Below are 23443 nucleotides of genomic sequence, written 5' to 3'. Positions count from 1 at the left end.
AGTGACTGGTCAGCCCTGTTACCAGGACACAACCACTAACCTGGGGTGTGGGACCATCACCGCATCAGTACCCGCTCCTGCCAGCACCTGTGGGCGGTGTTTGCTGTAACCCCACGGACACGGAGGATGATGACCAGGGTCAGGTACCGCCTGCAGCATCCTTTCCCTGCCCTGCAGTAATGCAGCACGCACGAGCATGAGGCCTTCAAGACTACAGAAACATCATCTAGCGCAGAACATCTGCTCAGCAGCATAAACTATGGCAAACTTGTTACATCTGTCTCATCCTTCTTATACTTCTACTCGTGTCTTCTGTTTGCTGTACAATATAAAGCCATCTTCCAAATCTAAACCCTTCTCTTGAAGGTATCTGTGCTGGAATTTTGATTTTGAAGTTCAGATATTAAGACCTTGATAACCAGCTTTGCTTCCTTGGCAAAACAGAAGCTATTTTACCAAGCTCCTTTGCAGAGAAAGCTCTCCTGTGCTTGCAGAGAGGACGAGCTGAGAAAGCCCACGTGTGCTGTGAAAGCACATGCGAAACAGCAAACTTCCCAAGGGCAGAGCTCCAATTGCTAGGCACAATTTCTTGATCTTGCCATATCTAACATCTCTATAACCTCTGTACATTGCAACAATATCTGTATTTAAAAAAAAAAAACAAACCCACCCTACCCCTGAATGAAAGGCTGTCTGCTCTGCGCTTTTCCCTGGGGAATCATGAGAGAACAAACAGCACGTGGCAGGTGTCAGTCACACTGACAGCAAGAAGCTTGGATACTACTTTCAGGCTATGGTGCATCGAACAGAATAAAAAAGAACAAGACTTTGTCATTAGAGGTTTGTGGTCTTCAAGTCAGGAAGAAAACTCAGATTTAAAGTATTGCATAGATAATGCACCACAAAAATCATAAATAAAATATTGGCATAAAAAAAGGATGATTCTTTTAAGTAACTGTACTCCCTGCAGCAAAACCCACATGAATATATAGAAAATAAAAATTTTCATATAAAGAAAGTACAAATGCAAATTGCTGGACAAAGCAATGTTATGTTAGCTCTTGCAATACAACTTCACCCTGGAGCTAGGCTCGCGTAGGCACCCACGTTACTGAACGTGCTGTCCAGGTGCTATTTAAAAGATCAATGCATTCTGCAGGCAGAAATTAATTCCCCTTGTTGGGCCAAAGACACTTGAAGTGGAGACTTTCTGAAGTGGAAAAAAATCCTGTATTGCTATCAGAGAGGAACAGTGGCTGCCCAAGTTTGTTTACACTGAGTTAATCTGCTCCTGATCTTAGATACATAAGAGTTGCATATGAGGACTTCTGTGTCTTCTAATTAGAGGTTGGCAGTGAAGGGTTCTTCAGTGTCGGGGAAAAGAGCTTTGCAATGGGAATAGTCTCAAAGGCTGCTCAGCCCAGCCTGCTCACAGCCCATATTTTCATGCTCTTGAAGAGCCCCAAGACTTTAGCTCACGGCTCATCATCCTGAAGGTGACTGCATCGCTATCGACAGCACGGCTGGCATCGCAATCCAGAGGTTCAGAGAGTTCATTCCGGTTTAGAGGCAAGGATCCAACACACATTTTAGACAAGTTCAATTCATAATGTTATAAATGGAACCATAACTTTTATATATATCACTTTTGGAACATAACACCTTTGAGAAAGGTTCTTTAATTTCACCTCTAATGTGGTGTGCCTTGCTTGCCGCTTAAATCTCTCTCGCACGCCTCCCCCCCAGATGACCTCACCTATCAGTGCGAAATTGTTGTTGTGCCTGAATGCACAAACCAGCCCAGCCTTTTGCCTGGGAGACGTGCCACAAATAACTTTCATTATATATGTGGTGTGTTTCTGATGCTGCTATCAGAAAAGAAAAGATATAATGCTTCAACAGTCTTGCTTAGATGCTGAGGAGGCACTTGACTGTGCAAAGCAGCCATTTATATCAAAAGCTGGCAGAAGTTTGGAAGATCTGGAAGAAGACAGATTTGGCAGATGGCCAGGGAGGGTCTCACCACGGGGACAGTGTGGTCCATCCCCACCAGACCCTTATAAGCATTGCTAAAACCTTTCTATGTCATTCTGTCTTAACAGCAACATGCAGAGAAGCAGTACCGTGTAATAGGGAGGTAACGATGGGGATTGCCTTAGGCCAGTTTCAATCCCCTGCTTTTCTCCCAGGCAAAAGCAATTTAGCTTTAATAGTATATGAAAAAAATATTAAAACCCTTATTTGAATTGCCCAGGAGCGCTTGGGGGAATTTTGCAGGCTATATGCTAGCTTGAGGTAACAGGTATGGGGCAACTTGGGCTACAGCATGACCAAGTGTCTTTCCAGTGGCCGCTTTTTCTTTCTTCCAACACATGAAAATGAAATATTGTGATCTTGTGATGATTATCTTAATAATAAATAACCCATGGTGTTCTTGCTTTGGATGATATTGCTTTGTTATATTTGTGCACATCCACTACTTCTGTGTTAAGATCCCAACCAGCAAAAAGCATTAGAGCCACCGCTGACAGATGGGTTCACAGAGCTTATGAGATAGGACACAGTGTCAGATTTAGGGGATATCTTTCTCACGCCAAATCACTTTAGAAAACAAAAATTCAGATTCTCATGTTACAGTGACTGTGTAGGGCCATCCAAAAGCCAGGTGATAACTCACATCAGCTTTGGAGGTGGGACACAATCTTATGGGGATGGCGATGGGAAGAAGCTGAATTGACATTTCCTTGATGTATCTGGAAGGTACGTGTTCCTCATAACGCTGTTTTAGAATAATCTTCAATTTGCTGTTCTGGGAAACTTTTCCCTGGTCAGCAACCAGACGCACCAAAATTACAGTTAAGTCACTGTGGGAAATAAAATGAGTTTCCTCCTCCTTCAAATTAAAAGGAGGGTGGAGGCTGGACAAGAAACACGCCACTGCAATAGGACTTGATTGACTTTAATGTGGAAATAGTTGCACAGTTTAATATATTCCCTTGCCAGAAAACTGGGAATCTGTTTCCAAAAGGGCAAAGGCCTCCGGGATGTGTCCTGATTCTTTGTGATTTGATCTGTGCCATTGTCAATGATTTACCGCAGCGTTTTGGAGTCCGGTGAGCCCTGTGCTTCATCTAGCAGTGCTTGCCCCACGGCATCCTGAAACCTAAAGCTTTTGTTTGCAGCTAATCTATAGCAAACATTTACATATGGGAAAACAATGCGGTGGAGCCTGTGTCAGCTTTCTTCTCTGATTCTCTCTATGTGCTCACTGTCTTTAGCGGCACGTCAGGCCACGGCTACGGCACGCAGGGAGCTGGAGACGTTGCCTTCCCAGAGGTAAGTGTGTCCCCTCAACAACTTTACATATAGAAATTATGGGCAGGTCAGTCAGCCCATCAGTTTTGTCCTGACTTGAGGCATGTGCACGCTGTGCTCGCTGTAAACAGCTACCAGAAAGAAAAAAAAATATTGGCAGTTGTCCAAAGCCTGAGCTAGGCATCATAATTCCTTCTTATACGAACTGTTTGCACAATGGTTTTTCTTTTACAGATGACTATTAAGCCTTCTTAAGCTTCCTTACAAAAATTACCATACTGGTTTTGGGCACTTGAATGAATTCCCTATACAGGATGATTTACAAGTGAATATTTTTCATATTCTTTTTCATTATAATTATTTTGCATTTGACAATGTGAAGTTAACAAGTGCATGTTTATAACCCAATTTTCAATCCAAGACAGATCCTCATACCTGTATTTTTTTCCCCCTGAACAATGTTATTAGCCTATACGAGTGTCCTTTCAAGGAAGGCAATAAACAAGTTACCTTTTTCTCAAGCTATAGAGTCATGATTGGAAAACTGCTGGATTTTTTTTTCTACAGCTATTAATTTCAGGCTTGTTCTAAAGGCAAATATGATTTAGAAGGATCAAAAAATGTATCAGTGATAATTGGAATGTGGAGACAAGGAGAAGGCGGAAAAGAAAAAAAAATATGGTAGTGATACACTTAATTATGAAGGCTTATTCCGATAATCCCTTTTGAAAATGAACAAAGACGAGATTTTTGATGTTTGATGAACTTATCAAACAAGGCAGAATAATGAAGAGGTAAATGTAAGACCCAATCGAAGGTGAGCCAGTTAAGTACTTTGTGAAGTGCTGAAGGATACAGCCCACAAATCCTCCTGTCAGAGCGAAAAGGCATCAATACTCTTGTGTCCTCCAGCTCCGTGTTTGTCTGCAGGCTCCTGTTGTTTTCCTGGAGACACGGTGGCTTTTTCTCTCACGCAGTGATCTGCATCCACAGGTTCCCTTGCTGAGCTGTTGCGGCTTTCAGTTTTAGTAGTCTCTCTTCTACAGCCTCTGATGAATCCCCAATGTGCTCCGTACCTCTGCTAATTATCAATATTTCTCTTTGGACTGCAGTCTCGTAAGTAAAACAGACTGCTCATTAGTTAATCACCAAAATAACAATAATGTTTTGGCTCAGAATAACCTCTCAAAATGCTTTGAAGGCTGTGGCAAACACAGAGTTGTACTAACATGCCACAGATTGCTCCTCAAGACAAAGAAACACATTATACAAATAAAGATTGTAGGAGTAGGGACAGAAAAAGAGATCATAACGACTGGGCAGGGAGGCAAGACGAGTATTTTTCTGCTGTTGTGTAATATTCACTGTGTGTGCACAGAGTCTGATCCAAGAACCATTGCAATACAGTACCCTTGCCATTTGCTGCTTTTATACCCTTCCTTCAGTTTTTTTTCCCCTCTTCTCAGAATTTATGTATTTCCTTTTAGAAACGGTCAACCAACAAATTGCCATAGTCAACATGGTTTTGTACCTTGCCTTCTCAGCACTGTTGGTGCAGCCATTCCCACCAGTCCACAAAGCCCATGGGAATCAGACCCTGATTTCATCCTTGTCCAGAAAAATACTGACCATGAGTTTGCAATAGTGTTAAAAAAGTGAAATCAAGATTTCAGAACAGGCCTGAGGTGATAAACGTCACTGCTCCAGGAGCTTGTGATGTGCTTCTGAAGGAGAAAGCCAAAAAAGAAACCTTTCCTTAAAACCTGTCTCTTCTCAACATTCCTTCTGTTCACTCAATGTGTTTGGGCTTATATTTGTGATGTACATATATTTTATTGCAATCTACCCATTGGAAAGGGCTAGGATCTCTTGGGAGAGCAGGAAACCCAAGACAGAATCCACTGGTCCTGAGGTCCTCCACCCCGACCAAATCTGATGGTGAATACTTGGGTGGAGCATCTCAGGTGGTACAGCCCCTCTGCTTCCCATTTCCTGCAAAATAGGTTCCTGATGGAAAAACACACACACAGATCATTTTCTCTCTGCTAGCCTCCAGCCCTCCTTAAAACACAACTTCAAAGATCTTAGACCGCTATCTCTTCCCCTCCTCAGAAGAAGCAGCAGAGATGTTAATTCTCCAGCTCCTGTCGACTGTCAGCTGAGCCAGTGGTCAGAATGGACAGATTGCTTTCCTTGCCAAGAGAAAAAAGTAAGACTCCACTGTAATGTCTTCATTTATCTTCAGATGTGTCTGTGATGAGGATGTACACACATTAATTATATATATTATACATATTCATCATTCTGAAGCATCCAGTAAACTCATCCAAATATGATGAAGATGCTCCTCTACTAGAGAGGCTCTTACTTACCCTGGTGTAAACTGGGGAATAAAGTCATTTAAGGCAGCAGAAGAGTAAAATGCAATATCAGGGCAAATGGTGGAAGAATCAGGCCAGAATATTTGCCCAAGACTTTCTTCCTTTTCTATCTCAGATTTAATTAAGTATCCCCTGATTCCTAATGCAAATATTCCAATGAAAAGAAATTAAAAGCAGCCTTCATTCATCAGCTCTTGTTCTCAATTTCTTATATCATTTCACATATGTCTTCATAATTCAAGAATTTATTTTCAAATACCTGACATAATTTTGCTTTCTACTGAGTTTACACCCCTGCATTTTTTATTCCTGTGCTTATAATCAGTAAATGATTTGGCTCTTCTCTCTTTCCTTTTTATCTTTTCTTCCCAGTTTAAAGAGCAGCAATTCTCATTATTTCTCAGAAATGTTGCAGGATCAGTATTGTAATTAGTGTCTGTGTCCATCTGAGCCTGTTACATTCCAGGACAAAGCATGTGTAACTGGAAAAATTCAATAGTATTTCCAAGGTATGAAACAGGGAAGAGATTTTTCTAAACAGTCATTCCGGCCCCCCCGCCCCCCAATTCACTTGTATGAACTTCAAGCAAATCTCGTGAGCTCCCACCTCTTTGCTGACTCTCCTTCTCCATTTACCATGTGCGAAGTCTGTGGACTACACAGAAAAATAACAATATAGACAAAAGCGATAGTTTGAATTGCTTTATAGCCTGTGGAGGAGATGTCTCTGGGGGTTACAAGTTAGGTGTTGGCGGTGTTTTTCTCTCTCGTGCGGTCCAGCACCGGTACCGGAGGCTGGTGCAGCCGGCGGAGTTTGCGGGGCAGCGATGCGTGGGGCATCTCTGGGGCGAGCAAGCTTGCCGTGCCGAGGTGACGTGCACCGGACCCCCCAGCTGCGGGAAGGACTTTCAGTGTGAGGAAACGGGTGAGTGAACTGGGCACAAACTCCTACCAAGGAGGTTTCGGTCCTGGCTGGACAGACCCGGGATGATTTCAGTCCCCTGCCATGGGCAGAGCTTTGCCAAAATGCTTTCAGCCCAGCCAGCAGGATGGTGAACTAGTGCCAGAGAAAGCAGGAAATTTCCCCGTCTTTGTTTTTTTTTTCCCCACTTTTACAAAAATCCATTCATGTTACACTTAGATTTGGATAGAAAAGAAGGCTGTGTGACATGGAAAAGGTTAATTTTTCAGTGGAACAAAGAGAGTAGAAATACCCCGCTCCAACTGCTGTGCTGCACGCTCACGCTCCCCTCCATGGGCAGCACCGCTCCCACAACACACCACTTCTCCCCCTGCAAAAGACATAGTTCAATCATGAATCCAACTAACAATCTGTTGGTGTGATTTATTTATTTTTAGCCATCCCCAGCTCTGAGGATTGGGATATAATATGGCTGTTCTCTGAAAGTTTGACTAGCCTTGACAGATTTTTGTTTTTACACAAATGCCTCAAGCTCCCATCTTGAGCATTTAGTGAAAATCCTATTGAAATTTAGAAATGAGTGCCAGCTCTGTGGCCAGCTCATCAGGTGGAGCAGGTCATCATCGCTCCGTTGAGGCAAGGGTGTCTATTCATGCCACGAATACCATGTTAAGGCTTTCTCGTCACTCCCAGAAGCAAAAGCACTTTCAAGTTTCCCTTCCTGCAAGCATCCATTCTTGAGCTATAATTATTGCAATAAATTCCCCGAATACTTCCTGCAATGGGAAGAGGAAAAACCGTAGCTCCCTTCCAAAAGCATGATTGTAGATAATAAACTCAGACCACTAAGGTGACCTCTACTTGATTCCCATCCCATGGGAGTCCAAGGGAGCAGCTGGCTTGGACACCAAGCTGCGCTCGCTCCAGCTTGCAAAGGAAAACCTCACCCCAAGGAGTTGGGAAAAGCAAGCTCCCAACGGAAAAGCGCTGTGTTTGACTTCTTGTGGCCCTGAGATATGGGGGGAAAACACCACAATCGGTGCAAGCTGCCAGAAAGGTTTTCTGAAGGGTGGATAAGCAATCGCCTGTACCTGTGTGCTTTAGGTCGCTGTATTAAACGGCATCTTGTGTGCAATGGAGAGCAAGACTGCAGAGATGGGTCTGATGAGGCTAACTGTGGGGATGAAGATATTGAAAGCCCTTGTGAACAACTGTTTCCAATCCCAGGGTCTGAAAAAGCAGCCCAAGGGTGAGTAATTAATCAACAGCTGCTACTCTCACAACCAAAACAGGATTAAAAGTGCTTTATATTGCTCTTCCTGAGTAATAGCAGCCCTCTGTGAATTGGTAGGGTGTTTTACAAAACCCAAAAGAGAGCTACTGTCCCATCCAACTGTGGCTAGCAATGAGGAAGGCAGGAGGGTTCATCCCAGCTCTTATTTCAAATTCTGTCTCAAATTTACTATCTGACCTTGGTGTCTCTCCGCCACTCCGTACTTCTGAGTGTCCTTTGTATAGTCATGTAAAAATATATCCCAGTTCTCTGAGTCCAGTTATCTTACAATTTTCTCCAGCTGATAAAAGCAATATATTAAAGGAAACAGTAGACTTTGGAGATGCAGCATCCTGGTGGCTTTCATCCTTAAGGAGAAGATTTAACTCCAGGATTTAGGACTTCAGAGCACAGATTCAAGGCAGAGAGCCTGAGCTTCACATGGCTACGTGCAGGGTGAATACACCTACCCATGAAAAAGTTTTACTGTATGCAGTTTCAAATTTTGGTTAGGTGATACATGGAAAAGAGGAATCCAGAACTAGTTTAAAGGCAAATTGTCTGTTGTGACTTTCTTGTTTTAAATCTTGTGTTTTAACCAAGATACTGCATACTTTCACTTGGAGATCATGAGCTACAGTATGAGAACATAGTCACCCATTAGATAACTTTCCCATCAGCTCGATCCAGTGCTCTCTAGAGTCCATGAGATAAATGTCTCTCTGGCCCAGGGCCTGAGAGAGTCCATCAAAAGTTTTTCAAGACATATATTAATTTTCACCGAGCACCCCATTTAATACCGCTCTCTGATGTGTTTCTCCCACAGAACACACAAAAGCAATAACATTTACTATCTTAGTCTTAAAGACGATTCCCTGTTGTGAGGAGCAATGCTGCTGTCTAGTTTGAATAATGCTTTCACTTTGGGCTGTGGAATTACAGGGAATATTAAGTAACAGGCAGGATTTCAGAGGGCAGCAGCTGTGACGGCTGGTGAGCAGGAAAAAGAGGCGTAAGGGACCAAGCCTGAGACTTGGCAAAGCACAAGCAGACTGCAGGTCTGAGGAGGGTGTTAAATCCCCTGAGAAATGGGACCATTATTAAAAAGAAGGAGATGAAATTAAGATAGAAAACAACTACAGGGAATGCCAGGAAACACTTTGTGACAGTGAGATGCATTAGGCTGTGAGAGGCTCACGGGGGACCTGGAGGAACTCCAGGACTTTGGGACTTTCATAACTGTACTCGCCGGGATGGACTGGACAGTTAACTGATTCCTTCCGTCTCTAGCATATGAGTCCAAATCAAAAATAAAATAGCTGTTTGTCTCCTGTTCGCTTTGGGAAGGAGACAGCAAGGAGAACAGACTCAAACTTTATATTTTAGGTGCTATCCAAATTCAAAGTCAGAGACAGATAGATAACATATAGCGTCAGGAGAACAGAAACATTGACGGAGACTGTTGGGGAAATAAAATGGGAGCTATGGATAACTTTCTGAATGCTATTTTGTTCCAAGATACAATATCCTAACGCAGGAAGAGAGCCAGTACATATATGATCCTAATTTTTTTGGAGGCCACTGTGAGTATGTCTACAACGGAGAGTGGCGGGAGCTGAAGTATGACGCTGCATGTGAACATCTATACTATGGAGATGACGAGAAGTATTTCCGCAAACCTTACAACTTTCACATATACCAATTCCTAGTAAGTACTTAGGGTGGTCAAATTTAGCAATGTTTTCCCAGCTAAAAGCCAAACTTCCTATAAAGATATGATGTACATTTTATCATTCACTATAGGTTGTCTTTCAAGGTACCTTTCTCCAGCTGTCCCCGAGACAACAGGCAATCGATGATATAAATGCTGTTTTATGGCATTTTTGGCATTTTATGGCATTTATTATCAAGGAACTAGCATGCTTTATCATCCAGGCACCCCCGCTGCTTACTCCGGTCTAGTTAGAGCCAAGAGAAATGGGTTTTCTCTAAATTCTGCTATTAATGAACTGTAGAGCTAGCGCAAGCCACTTGCCTCTCTAGTGATGAAGTTGGCCATGTGTAAAACAGGAAGAATGCTACCAGTTCAATCTCTGAAAGCATTTTAAGTCTATGGTATGGCTACAAGGGACATAAATCCAAATTCTGAGTAAGACAAAGATCCTGAAAGCCATCACCATGTATCACAATGCCTATACTCTGGGGGGGGTCACATCTGATGTTGGAGACCAAACTAAGTCGAGCAGAGATTCAACCTGGGTCTCCCACATCGTAAGTGGCCACACTGTTAAAACATTTATCATGCTTTTTGACATGAATGAATGAAACACACATTATTCCAGGGGAATATTACAGCCACTAGCTCAACACAAGTGGCTTTCATGTCCTCCCAGCAGGCCCATGCCCCTTAGTCCCCAGTTTGAACCCAGACAGACCCACCACATGGGCCACATTCTCTTTTCCCCTTTATCTGCTGCTAGCAGTGGAAGGACATCTGCACCATGGTCAGGCAGTGAGGGACGCATGAGCATGCCCCGTATGCATCTTGACTTAGGAGCTTCTACCCACCTGGGTCTAGGAAGTCACTGATGACGATGCGAGATGTTTTTTTTTTCAGTGTTGGTAATTTAGCCCGCTTTTTATAGACATAGCAAATGGCAAAGCCCAGATTCAGCGAGGCTGCTCAATTCCACAGGCTGGCCAAGTAGAGCTGTCAAGGAAAAGGTCACTTCTCTAAAACGCAAGCAAAACAATGTTTGTTTTCTAGTGTTGCCATTGCAAGTGGCTGGATCACTGCTGTTGAATTTTTTTCCTACATAAATTCACCCAGAAGTAAGCTGGAGAGAAAAAAAAAAAAAAATCACCCCAAATCATTAGGATTTGGCAGAGCTGTAAGGAAGGGCTTACAATGGGAAGTGTCAAGCTAGCTTAATTAGGCACCATTACCAGCCCTGGCTGTAACGGTACTGCTTTGAGTGGCTAAACACAAACCTTTCCCCTGCCTGGAGGCGGATGAAGTAAAATGCATGGCTTTACCCACACTTATCACATATTTCCAAATGAAATGGCACTTGACTAAATTCTTGATTTTACATTTGCCGAATTCAGTGCCAGTGCTGTCAGGAGCATCATGGGCTTCAACAGAGGCACCACCAGGTCCTCAGAGAAATTGAGATTAAAAAGGAAGGGAAGTACCTGTAAAAATTAATGTCTGCTCCTTTCACTTTAGGCTCGTGCTGATTCTGGGTTCACTTTTGAGTTTTACGATGATTCAAAGGATCTGCTTGATGCCCTTAAAAGTCATAAAAGCGGAACATTAGGCTTTACCATTGGAATTGGGCCTGCAAAATCACCTTTCCAGTTAACCCTGGGCTTGACTTTATCAGGTGGCAAAGGATCCCTGAAGAATTTCACACAGTACACTGCAAAGGTAAAAAAAAATAAATAAATCAGTGTTGCATATGCTCCAGTCATGTCATCTGTGCATTGCATGGTCTGGCTGTAAATTATGTCAGTTTATTCTCTCAATCGCATTTTTTAACACATAGTAATTGTACCTTAATTTGTTCACGTAATTGCAAATGCATGATTGTTAGTAATCCTGTTTGTTGTTCTTATTATGTTTCAGCAAACAGGGAGTGGGAATAAAATTGTATTACGAAATACCACAACACATGTCATCTCACCCCATCCTGTTTCATGGCTACATTAAGCACATAAATAAAAAAAAGCTTAAAGTGATGATGAGGGAGGAGGAAATATCAAGATGTTGATCAAAACATTTGTCCTCAGGGAATGATCTCTGGTAGCAAATATATCTTCTTCAAATTAATACAAGCTGCCTTATGATGGGGAAATACCCTGCTTTTTACAAGAGGTTAAAATACCGTGCTGAAAAGAGCACCTGGTAATAGGGTGCATTTCTCACAGTGGGTTTGCATCATGGACCAGCTGTGATGACCTGTTTCCAATCTAATAATGCGAATGCTGATGTTTCCTACATTTACCATGCCCCGACTCCACTTCTCTTACAGCTGCTGACAGAAAACAATAAAGAATTACTTTGATGGTATTCTAGTTGAAATGCCCTTAAAAGCTGTTGGAAATGGGCACCGTTATAGTGTTTACTGTGCCCTTGCCTAGATTCACACGTTTGCAGCTAAATGGTGATCAATTATTGAAGGAATCATTTAAAGGGCTGTACTGGTTGCACTGGAGCCTTGTCCAGGGCAATGGCCAATCTAGAAGAGGAGTCTGGTGGTATATCCAGGAAATCCACCCCCCCACCAGCACCTTCCTGGCTGGGGTATCCCCCCACTGCCAGGGCTTGCCATGAGCCCTTGTCCTGCATCACTGACTTTTTTCCGAGACTGAAAAAAGCAAAAAGGAATCTACAGTATGGAAAGCAAACCAGAAAAAAGAAATCACAAAAATGGAGGATGAAGAGGAATCATGTGGAGCCCAAGTCTGATTGTATTTGTACATCGATAAAAATGCCCATAGCATCCAAACCCAGGGCTTTGCCCTCCACCTCATACAGCACACAGGAGAGAGACACTCTAAAAAAGAATTACCACCTATTTCATTTTAACCTGGGCTTGCTTTCATGCCTTCAACATACACTGACAGTCAAAGGTTCAGGCTTTCCTCTGCATACCTAAAGACTAGAAATTACTTTTTTTTTTTTTTTTAAAAATGAATGTTGAGTGGCAGCTCTTGTTTTCTTTACCTGCAGGAAGTTGGATTCATTAGAGCTGTGACGAAGGTGCAGACAGCCCGTTTCAAGATGAGGAGGGACAACATCGTTTTGGATGAAGATGTGCTGCTCTCCCTGCGGGAGCTTCCGGACACTTACAACTACGGCATGTATGCCAAATTCATCAATGACTATGGCACCCATTTCATGACATCTGGCACCATGGGAGGCATCTTTGAGTACATCCTTGTCATTAACAAGGAGGAAATGAGAAGAAAAGGTTAGAAAACCACAAGATATTCTCTGTTCACAACTTTCTGCTCTAAACCAGGCATTTCCAGCCTGGAGACCATGGGGTGGGTCCAGTCCACCAGAGTAATTCACTTGGTTCTGGCTGCTCCCCACAGCCATCATCTCCCTGGGCCCTGGGAGGGTGGCTGCTCATTTCAATGTCATGTGCTAGGCTTCTCTAAACTTCTATTTCTTATAGTCTTTGTTCTGGCCATTATTATGAATGCTGAAGGACTGCAAACTCATCCGGAGTAAAGAATGAGAGCACACCCACATTCGAGCCTCCTAGTAGTGAGGGTTTCAATTTTATGTAAATGGAAATAGGGCATTGCACTTGGCAACACCTCTGTGACTTTACTCTGGTTAGTGTCATATCTGAAGACTAACAGACCTCTGTTAGCTCCAGTTCTCAACAAATTAGAGTGTATGAGGCTGGATAGCCATATCTCTAAATCTCAATTATACAAAACATGCACTGCAGATGTTTAGAGCACAAGAATAGCCATTACTGGTGAGCCAAAGCATAACATTTTTCCTAATAAAAAACATAAGATGCAGAACAATAATATGGTACTTTAGTACACTAGCCAGACTGTCAACTTTTGCAAAGGTGTCGACAATGCAACAGATCCCACTTCCCCTAAGGAACATCACTCTATTCTGCTGAGGGTAGTGATGCCTTGGTAACCCCAAGCTGGACGTTTATGCAAAAGAAAATTGCGATCTTGGACAACAGGTGCAAATTGCTGCAGTTGGTGTAAATTGCTGTAATTCCATTATTTCCATTAATTGCCATGGTTCTGCCCCAAATTCTGCCTCTGATCTGAAATGGTTTGGTACCATCGGCACTAGGATAACTATGCACTCCATATTGTGTGCTAACCATGCCAATTTTTCCACAAGAAATTAGAGATTGAGAGAATTTTCATCAAGTTCCTGAACTACTAATGTTTGGAAACATGATGCCTCTTCAAATCATTTATTCACTTTGAAGAGTGAGTGATATAGAAGCGAACAAGATCTTGGCAAGCGAGTCTTCGGGAAGCAGATTGCCAATTTCAGAGGAAGAATGAATCAAGAGCATGTGGAGGGAGACTGTTACTTTGCTTTATCTTGTGCTTGCTGTGTATATAAGGAGGAGATTTATGCTATGAGATGCCTTATCTTAGGAAAGAAGAATGTTGACATTCAGCAAAAGACAAAAATGTGCCCCAGTAGAGATGTAATTTTCATTCTGATGTAGCACGCATCCGTAATTTTCACCTAACCCAGGCTCTGCTAGAAAGCCCACGTTTACCAGGTCAGCAGTGGTCTACACCACATGATGTAGATCCAGAAGGACTCACCTGTGGTGGCTGATATGCCACTGTCCGAAAGCATTTAGTGAAAAACCAACTTCCTAGTGGCGATCACAGCCATGCTTGAAGGCTGTGTTTGCAAGAGGATTATCCACCTCCCCTGAGGAATGGTCAGGATCAGGATATAAGCACTCAAGTCTTAAAATTAGAGCTTCAAAAGATGAGTTTAAAACTCTGCAGATGCCTGGAGATGTACTGCTGAGAGCCCACAAGGCTGAGCGGCACAGCATCTGCTTTAGATCCACGCCTGCATCCTGAGAGCCCACCTAGCTCATGAGGCTACGTGTTAAACGCTCTGGAAGAGAAAACACTCCTTTTTTATAGACCACTGACTAAAGGGCATGCCCAGGAAAAAGATCCCTAAATGAGAGACAGCTTGGGTGGTCGCTGAGCATCTAGCTAGGCATAGGCATGAGCTGGACTCCGAGTGTCTAGGAAACTCGAATTTTGAAAATGAAGTCACTTTCTGGGTTTAGATACCAAGGAATAGGCGACAGCTCAGCAATGCAGAGTTTAGGACTGCAATTTTGCTGCCAGACCCATTTCTAGCTTTCAAGCTGCAAGGGCTTCTATGGATGTGGTCATGAGTGAAATAAATACATATGTCAGAACGAGGTCCCTTATTGCTCTGCCATCAATATTTTTCATTACTTGTTTTTAAAATAGATTGTTATGCTTCTATTATTTAGCAGAAAACAGTATAATGTGTTCACACATTACAAGAACATTTATGGGAGAAACATTATGCGCAGAGTAAATTAGAAAGAGTCTTCATATATTCTGATTAATTCAAAATGCAGCAGTAAATCTTATCACTCGAGCACATTTAACTCTCGCAAATTATATCATATAAAAAACTATCAGGGCTCCCCCCTCAAGTGCCAATATTTTCTATGGCCACCCTTTTGCAATGATAACCACTTTTCATTTATCAAGACCTGATCTTGCTGCAACCAATAGCGAATTGTATTGACAGACCCTCGCTGAACATAATTACTCAACGGGAACCATGGTAAATCAATTAATCAGGGTGTTCTTCAAGTTTAATTTTATGGCACTCCAACACCAAGATAAGCAATCACTCTTGTTGCTTTGGGTGAATGAACTTTACCCACTGTGTTTACAACTGTTGAACAGTTTAGTACAAGTAATTGAGTGCTACACATTTAATCTTTCTCAAGGGCCCAGTTTTGCGATGGGATGTAATTCCCCCTGAAGTCTTGAGCACGCTTCAGCTCTCACCAGTTTGATTCCAGCACGTGTAGCCCCTTTCTGGGATGCTGCTGGGACCCACGTGGCTCCAGTGAGCCTCTCCCGCAGGGTGTGCAGAAGGGAACAAAACCAGAGATATGGGTGTTTTACCAGTATTTTAACCACAAGCAAGACAAGGTGCTGCTCCTCGGTGCTGGGGCGAGGCAGTTCAGCAGACGGTGCTCCACGTTGGGGCTCGGCCGGAGGTTCGATCTTTAGACCATTAAGCCATGATGCACAAATCCCACTGACCTCTGCGCCTCCCTTTCAATACCGGGGTATTGATCGCCAGGCTGCTTTGTAAAACACTTTAAGGTCCTCTGACAAAAAGAGCAATATAAAAGTTACCTATTACTTACAATACCCGTATTTATTGAAATCAATGGATTTTTTTTTTAACTCTTAAAGAAGACGGCCTTATATTTGCAGTACACTGAAGTGTGTACATAAAACCAGGCGGTATGAAATATGCGCATTGCTTACCTTGGTGAAACCACCTCATTAGTTCCCTTCTCCCCTCTGCAGTCATTTCATGGGTCTCCAGTCACAGATTTTCATGACGTACGTGGCGGCGGCGGCAGCAGCCCAGCAGCAGGCAGCGAGGCTTTGGCAGCTTTCAGCAGACAGACCTTCTGCAAATTCCTACTTAAGGATGCTAGTGAAGCTGCTAATACAGGGGGCAGATCCTGAGTTTAGGAAAATTAGTGAGTATCTGTTGGTTTCAGCTGCTGTTCCCAGCTTTACCTTAGTTATGAATCAGTTTGTTAAAAGAAAAAAAGAAAACAACTTTTCTTTTTAAATAAATAGACCAAATGAGGCAATACATGTTTGAAACCTTGTGTGAAGATTTTTACTTTCTTCTAATACTTTAGAAAGAAACAATTTTACAGTAAGGATATTTCCCTATTCACCTGTTACCTGACAGGCCCACTATACACCAATAAAATGCTGGCTTTGCCTGCAAGACCAAGGGCTCTTCTCTGCCCAGAATACCTCTTGACTTTAAAAAAACAGGCCATGCAAATGAATATTTTCTTCATTGGGAAAAAAAAAAAAAAGTAGGAAAATGAACATCGTCCTACTCAGAATGAGTCACTGATTTTACTGGTTTCCTTTCTGTTTTGCAGACATCAGTGCTGAAGAAATAAGTGCCTGCATTGGCCAGTCAATTGGCCTTACAGTCGGCGAGAATAAACTGCGTTTGGAAGCGTCTCTATCATCCTCTCACTGTGCAAGGAAAGGATTTCTGAAAACTGGTATGATAGCAGGGCAGATGTCTGTTAAGGCATCTTTTCTTTTTCTTTTTTTTTCTTTTGGTCACTTGGACATGGAGATTCAAGTAGGGTCACACAAGGGCATGATGAAGGGACCTCTGTGCCATCCCCAGCCACGGCTCAGGCCCAGTCATGGGACCAAAGTGACTTTGGGTCCAAGTCTCCAGGAGTACGGATCGCTCTTGAAAGAGCAGGAATTCAGATAGCAATACCGGGATTAGAAACACGTGTAGAGGCAGTGGGGTGGCTGGAAGGGGGCTGCAGTCCCTATAGCCACGACAGACTGGGCATGGATGACAAGGGCAACATGGCAACTTTAAAGAAGTCAAACCTAACTATAAAAAGTACTCAAAGAGGCTAGGAAGCCCCAGATTTGTAAATCACTTAACCAGCTATAGACAGCATGATCTAGTGCCCAGTGCTAACTAGAAACAAAGGCTGGCGGCGTGCAGGCTCTTCGGGTTTACCAGCTTAGAGCATTTGTGATGCTCGACTCATCACTGACCGCCTTGTGAAACCGTGGCAGGGCTCGCCCCGCGAGCGGGGGATGCTGAGCTCCCATTGATTTCAGGAGGCAGCATCACTGCTGCTCACAGCTAGCCCCTCGCACGATTGGTCTCACCTCCATTAAGCAGTTTCTAGTGTATGTGTGGAAACAGCAACTAAATAATATGGGTGTAATTCAACTTTTCAGATGCTGAGAGCAACAGTGCAGTTGTGGAAGATATTATTCCCCGGATTAGAGGTGGAGATACCAGTTACAGCGGAGGGCTCTTAAACAGTTGGGATGGCAATATGTATCGTCACTGGGGAAGGTCATTAAAATATAATCCTGCTGTTATTGATTTTGAGGTAAGGCTTTTCTGCAGTTGAAGAAACTCTGCCACTATAAGGAATGAAAGTGTAGCCGAGCAGATCATTTCGTATTTTTATTGTGATCCCATCACAGAACAAGATTAAATGTAATGGGCCACTGATCTGGTAACCTCTTATTCATTTCACAATGGGGAGTACATCTCCCACCGACTGCATCCGCAGGGAGACGGACAAGGAGCTTAATGCTGGATTAGTGCCGAGTTAAGTTTTTGATGTGTCCCCAAACAGCTTCCCGATGAATGGCTCTCCGCAGTTGCATTCATCCCTATTATTCTCCCCGACACTGTCCGCCCTCGTCTACAAGCAGGGGACTCGTGGGGGGCTGGGGAAGGAGTCTTCTCCCCCCATCAGCAGTGGACCCCCACTGCTTTGCATCTGCCTCAGAGCCCCAGTGGCTATGCCTAACCTCTGCAGACCGTGGTCGGTATTGCTATGGGTGCTTCCAGGAGTTTTTAGAGCAGAGGGCTCCTGGCTGCTTTGTCAGGTCAGTCCTGTCTCTCTCCATGTTCTGCAAATAGGGTTCGTGGCCATAAAAATCAGCCAAGCTCTCCCCCTCCCTCTTTTTTTATTGGATGCCACAGAAAATGGTAGGATTGCTGAAGCATCCTACAGGGCTTCAGAGATGGGGAGGAGATGGGTGCAAACTGAGGGGATGGAAAGGAAGAGAGAATCCAGGGCCAGAGACCGCAGAGGTGTGAGGACCTGGGCACACCTCGGCTGCGGTCAGGAGTACCACATCTACCCTGAGATGCTGCTATCACTGGTCTGCTCTGGGAGTGCAGCTGTGGGGCGTGGGGGAAGGTCCTCGGTCATGGCAGGGACACGTTGCCACTTCCATCCCTCTCATCTTCATCTGAAAGCACACCTGGTCCTGGCTCTGACAGAGGGTGGGAGGAGGGAAGGTGGAATCAGGAATCATCTGAATTATTGGCAGGGCAAGAGGGAATCTGCAAACCTTCCTGGGCAGCACCCCGGTGGCAGAAAGCCCTGATAACATAGAAGCGCTTTCAGTTCCAGCTGAATGCATGCTGCAGGTTATTCACCTTTCTGCACAAGTTCCCATCAATTCTTGGCAAAATTTATTGCAATTTTCCAGTAAACTATGTGCTGACCTCTCTGTTGGCTGCTTTTGAGCTCAGCAGCCGCTGTGTAACCAGAGCTGCCGATAAGTGCTCATGTCCACTTCAGCAGCTCTTATCTGTAGCTCCCTCTCGTTTGTTAAACAGGCCTGTGCAAATTTGTCTAAGGGCTTTTCCCCAAGCCCTGCTGAGCCTCCCCACGAACGGCTCTCTGTGCGCCTTGTGCAATGAGACGATGCCCAGCTCTTCTCTGGGACCGGTTTCCACTGATTCCCAGCAAGGACGCGCGGCATTTACACAAACACATGGATGGACAAATGTAAATACGTGTCCTCAGACCAGTCCAGGGCTTTTAGCTTTAATATTCAGTTGAATATTAGGCTTCAGTTGGGCAAGTTATAATTACAGTTGCCCACACTGGGCTATATTTGCTGAATGGGATAGAGCAACAGGATTTTGCTACTTGAAATATTACGAGCATGTTATGGTCTTAAAGCTGTAGATGGCTGAATATTATTTCACTGCACCAAAGGGTAAAATGTAGGAAGGTAAAATTCTCCATGCTCAGCATTTACTGGTCGGTTCACAATTTGGTCACCATTGATGGTAGGTTGGCATTAAGTTTTGATGACACCCACTGTCCAAAGCCCTTAGCAAAACATTTTTGTTCAAAAAAGCATGCAAAAATCCCTGAGATTGTGATAGCACTAAGAAATCAATCAAAAAATTATCTAACTAACTAACTGGAGTGTTTTAGTTTATCATTTGAATCCAGACTAAAACTCCAAAGCATGTCCTGAAAAGCCAATCCCACTCTAAGATGAGGAAGGTTTTGGAACAGTGGTTTCTCACTGGGGCCCATCAGCGGTGGCAACACATTTGCATGATGTACATGGAGCTGTCGAGGAAGACAAATGAGTTTTTTTCTGAGCCCTGAGTTTATCCAGCAACGTCACAGCTCTCTGACTGCAGCATGATAGCATCTCAGTTGATGCCCAGCTGAAATTGTCTCCATGCTATTTGTCTCCATCCCACGCAGCTGCAGCCCATCTACGAAATACTCCGCAGAAGCAACCTTGGCGACATGGAAACCAAACGGCAAAACCTGAAACGGGCTTTGGACGATTACTTGCTGGAGTTCAACGCCTGCCGCTGCAGACCGTGCCAGAACAATGGAGAACCCATTTTGGTGGGAGACACGTGTTTCTGTCAGTGTCAACCAGGTTACGGAGGCCCTGCCTGCGAGCAGACTAGCCGCAGAGGTAAGATCCCGGCGTGCACCCGTAGCAGGCAGTAAAGGGACAAGGTTTTCCCCTCCATATGTTAACCAGCAGCTCTTTGCATCCATGCATCAACCAAGCCTTCTCTTCTCTATCACTTTTGCTGCTGCACTACCCTAAGCAGCCCTGCAAGAAACAGCTCGGGTGATTATTAGAAATAAATTAGTGGAACTGAGGATGTCTTTAATAGCTGGAGACTTAGTGACATGCTGCAAAAAGCTGGGCTGGGGTGCAGCAGCAGCACCCAGGCAAAGCCCGGCTGCCCGCATTGCCCACCAAGGCGGGGGGGGGGGCTCTGCCTCTCCGTGATGCTCTAAGGATGCAGCTCGTTACTGTAAACGAGCCCGTCATCTGGTCCTCACTGACTGGTACGTCACATCCTCAGGATAGCAATTCTCTGGTGTCCCGCTAAGGATGACTGCTACAAGGGTGAGAGCATGAACCTCGACAGGCAGGGACGGAGGGAGACTGAAAGGGTCAGGCTGAGCGACTGGGAAGTGGTGCTCAACGTGCCATCAAAAATGCTGTTTCCGTAAAGAATTGCCAGATTGTCGTCCCCCCCCCCCCCCCCTTCCATAGGGAACCATTTTAACTAGAGGGAAGTATCTATTTGGGGGAGAAAAATGTGTTTTCCCAAAGTGACAGGCTTTTATTTATGTTTTCTTTATGACTTCATACACTATCCTAAAAAATTAAATGGGTGGCAAAAAAAACCAACCTTGGAACCTGCTCTTTTATTTCAAAAAATGTCACAGTTCTTTCTGGATATTTTTGTCCTGGTTGGTGACGACAAAAATATCCAAATCTCAGCACTTGAAGCTGACAGAAAAATGCATCTTCAGAGCAGCTCCACCAGGCAGAGCTCCAGGCCTTCAGCCGTGTGCTCGAAACTTGGGTCTCACCATTGGAAAAACAAAGCTGTGATGAGATAAGGAGCAAGAGCAGAGCTGGGCAGATGGTTTATGAAGCTGAACTCAAAAGCATTGCTTCAGTGACTCAAAAGTGGTTTTTTTTTTTTTTTAAAAAAATCTGAGGTTCTTTCAGTTGTCTCCAAATCCAAGGAATCTGCCTTAGACGAGGAAGATGGAAAGCTCAGGACCTGGCCCCAAAGCACCCCACCGAACTGGCCAGCCCCGTGCTCCCTGCTTTTAACAACAGCGGGGACGCGCAAACTTCCAGCTCATAGGAAATGAAGCAGATTTTTAGTTTCAAAACTGATTTAAGACCAAACCCAGTTTTTTTAAAAGAAGAATGTTTCAGCAGACGGGAAACTCAGCTTTCCAGCCAGCACTAAGTAAGAGCACACACATCCATTTTTGCTGTCTGGATTAATAAAGTGCCCAAGCCAGGCATGAAGGCCAGTTGAGTAAATAAAAAACGACAGTAAATGACAGCCATCAAGCATTCCCATCATTCAGGAGCGCCACCATAATCCATAGTATCGAACGCTCCTGACAATTCCGTCTGTACTGTAATGAAAAAGCCTTGAAATGACCCATCTCCAAAGGGATGGGCAGACTTTTCAGAACAGCTCCACGACGTTAGGAGACTTTTGTCCCTCTGGCTTGCTCGGAGGCGAGAAAGTTAGTGCAGAGAGAGCTGTCAGCCGCCCTTTGGGAAAGGAAAGCCAAAGCACAACCTTTCAAATGAGCAGAGGACAAAAAGAAACAGCTATTGGTGTCTGAAGGAGGTGATGCTGCTTCATCTCACCTGGCTTCAAAGCACCTTTGTCTCAACAGCCATCTGTGTGCTGGGCACGGCTGGGATGGACCCGGGAGTCCCGCTCGCAGCAAACTGTACGGCTGGAGCCCAAATCACGAATCAGTGGTGGCATTCAGCTCAATCTTCCTCCCCTGCTCCTGAAGTATGCCTCTGCAGTCAGGCCATATGAAGCACTTCAGAACTGAATACCTTCTTTTTTTTCTTCCTCCCCCCCCCCTTTTTTTTTTTTTAAAGCTTTTGCAGGCAGAGAGACGAAGGGGCGCTGGAGCTGCTGGTCAGGCTGGGGTCCCTGCCAGTCGGGCACAGCGCGGCGCAGCCGGCAGTGCAACAACCCGGCCCCCCAGGGCAGCGGGGAGCCCTGCGTGGGGAGGGACCTGCAGAGCAAAGCCTGCTGAAAACCCACGGGACGGCATCGCTCCCCGCAGGTCGAGAGCAGTTTGGAGTCTGTGCTGGGCTATAAATACTCCGGGCATAATCCTGCAACAGAGTTCCACTGCAGAGAAATAATTGCAAAGTATTGCATTTCTGTACTTATGGAGACGTGCCAGATTCGCTGGATAAAACGAGACGGATTGCTCTGGCTGATTGAACCCATGCCTGGCTGCCCCCTCGCACCACGAGATGTGACGGGAGCCCCACCAGTTCACCGTGGCACGGCTCTGACACAGGAGATGGTGGAGCATCCACATGGGTGGTTTTGCTGCTGGGTGACCGTGGGGCTATAATATGGCATGAAATAAATTTACTGAAAATGTTTACATGAGTAAGCTTGACTCGCAGAAATTTTTATATTTGCCTTTGGAAAACACATTAAAAGCTCACGATCCTTGCATTTTTATGCAGTTGGTATTGACATATGTACCATGAAACTTTTATAAGTTGGCGCTGTCAGATTTTTTAGTCCAGCATATTGGTCAGGGCTGCATTTGCAGCAAAGCCATATGCTGCGCTGTATGGGAGGAAGCTTAAGCCTAAAGACGCCGAAGCATCATTGCGAAATGTGAACCCAAACTGACGATGTATCTGAAATAAATAAATAAAGCAATAAATAGAGAGGTTCGAACACAAGCATTTGGCAGAGGATGTTCACACACAAGCGAAGGCTACTCCTCTTTAAGATCAGTGATGAATTGACTATGAGCATGCAGGCGTTTTATCTCCCAGACGCCCAGAGCCGGAGAAGATGCTAACGGGCTGCTTGATTTAAGGGGCTTTTTTGAATGTAAGACGTAAATCTCGGCACAAGAATACACACAGTATTGAACCGCGTCCAGAGACCGCGGTGAGAGCCCCCAGCTCCCTCCTCTTAATGAACTGCCACAAAAACCTGGGGTGGAGGAAGGCGAATGGCACTTCATTTTACAGTGCTTTTCACTGCAAGGGGAGAAGAAGAAGAAGGAAAAAAAGCCCTGAGAAGGAATTGGGCATTAGGAAAAGCAACAACAGCAACAAAACCTCAAAGCACAAAGGAGCGCTTCTATATACATTTGAATGGAAAGAGGGAGTAGAAAGGAATCATGGTTTAGCGAAAGAAATTGCTCAGCTACAGCTCTGATTCTTGGAAATGCTTGTTTTTCAACAGCGTGTCAGTGGTGATTTAGAGTCTGACACTTAGCTGATGTAAATCAGCGTCGCTCCTTCACCGCAGCTGATTTATGCTACCTGAAGATCTGGCCCCATATTTTCTTTTGTGTGCGTGTTTGCCAAAGGACAATTTTTTCACCA

General features: G+C 44.3%; 1 protein-coding gene across 2 annotated transcripts; it reads left to right on the top strand.

Moving 5' to 3' along the window:
- Positions 1 to 3087: 3087 nt before the first annotated feature.
- Positions 3088 to 22485, top strand: C8A (complement C8 alpha chain). 2 transcript variants are annotated; one of them, XM_075759303.1, is made up of 11 exons: positions 3088 to 3336; positions 5428 to 5524; positions 6477 to 6621; positions 7723 to 7867; positions 9410 to 9599; positions 11121 to 11321; positions 12627 to 12867; positions 16615 to 16743; positions 17456 to 17613; positions 19756 to 19978; positions 21953 to 22485. In XM_075759303.1, the coding sequence occupies exons 1-11, from the start codon at positions 3218 to 3220 to the stop codon at positions 22111 to 22113; spliced, it is 1809 nt and encodes a 602-aa protein (XP_075615418.1). In that variant the 5' UTR covers positions 3088 to 3217; the 3' UTR covers positions 22114 to 22485. The 2 variants fall into 2 exon arrangements, with proteins under 2 accessions (XP_075615418.1, XP_075615419.1); XM_075759304.1 differs by lacking the exon at positions 17456 to 17613 and having other exon boundaries at positions 3106 to 3336.
- Positions 22486 to 23443: the final 958 nt, after the last annotated feature.

The sequence above is a fragment of the Balearica regulorum genome, chromosome 8 (genome assembly GCF_011004875.1).
Source record: "Balearica regulorum gibbericeps isolate bBalReg1 chromosome 8, bBalReg1.pri, whole genome shotgun sequence".
Lineage (NCBI taxonomy): Eukaryota > Metazoa > Chordata > Aves > Gruiformes > Gruidae > Balearica > Balearica regulorum.
Note: the sequence above shows the minus strand (reverse complement) of the source record. Positions and strands in the feature narration are given on the sequence as shown.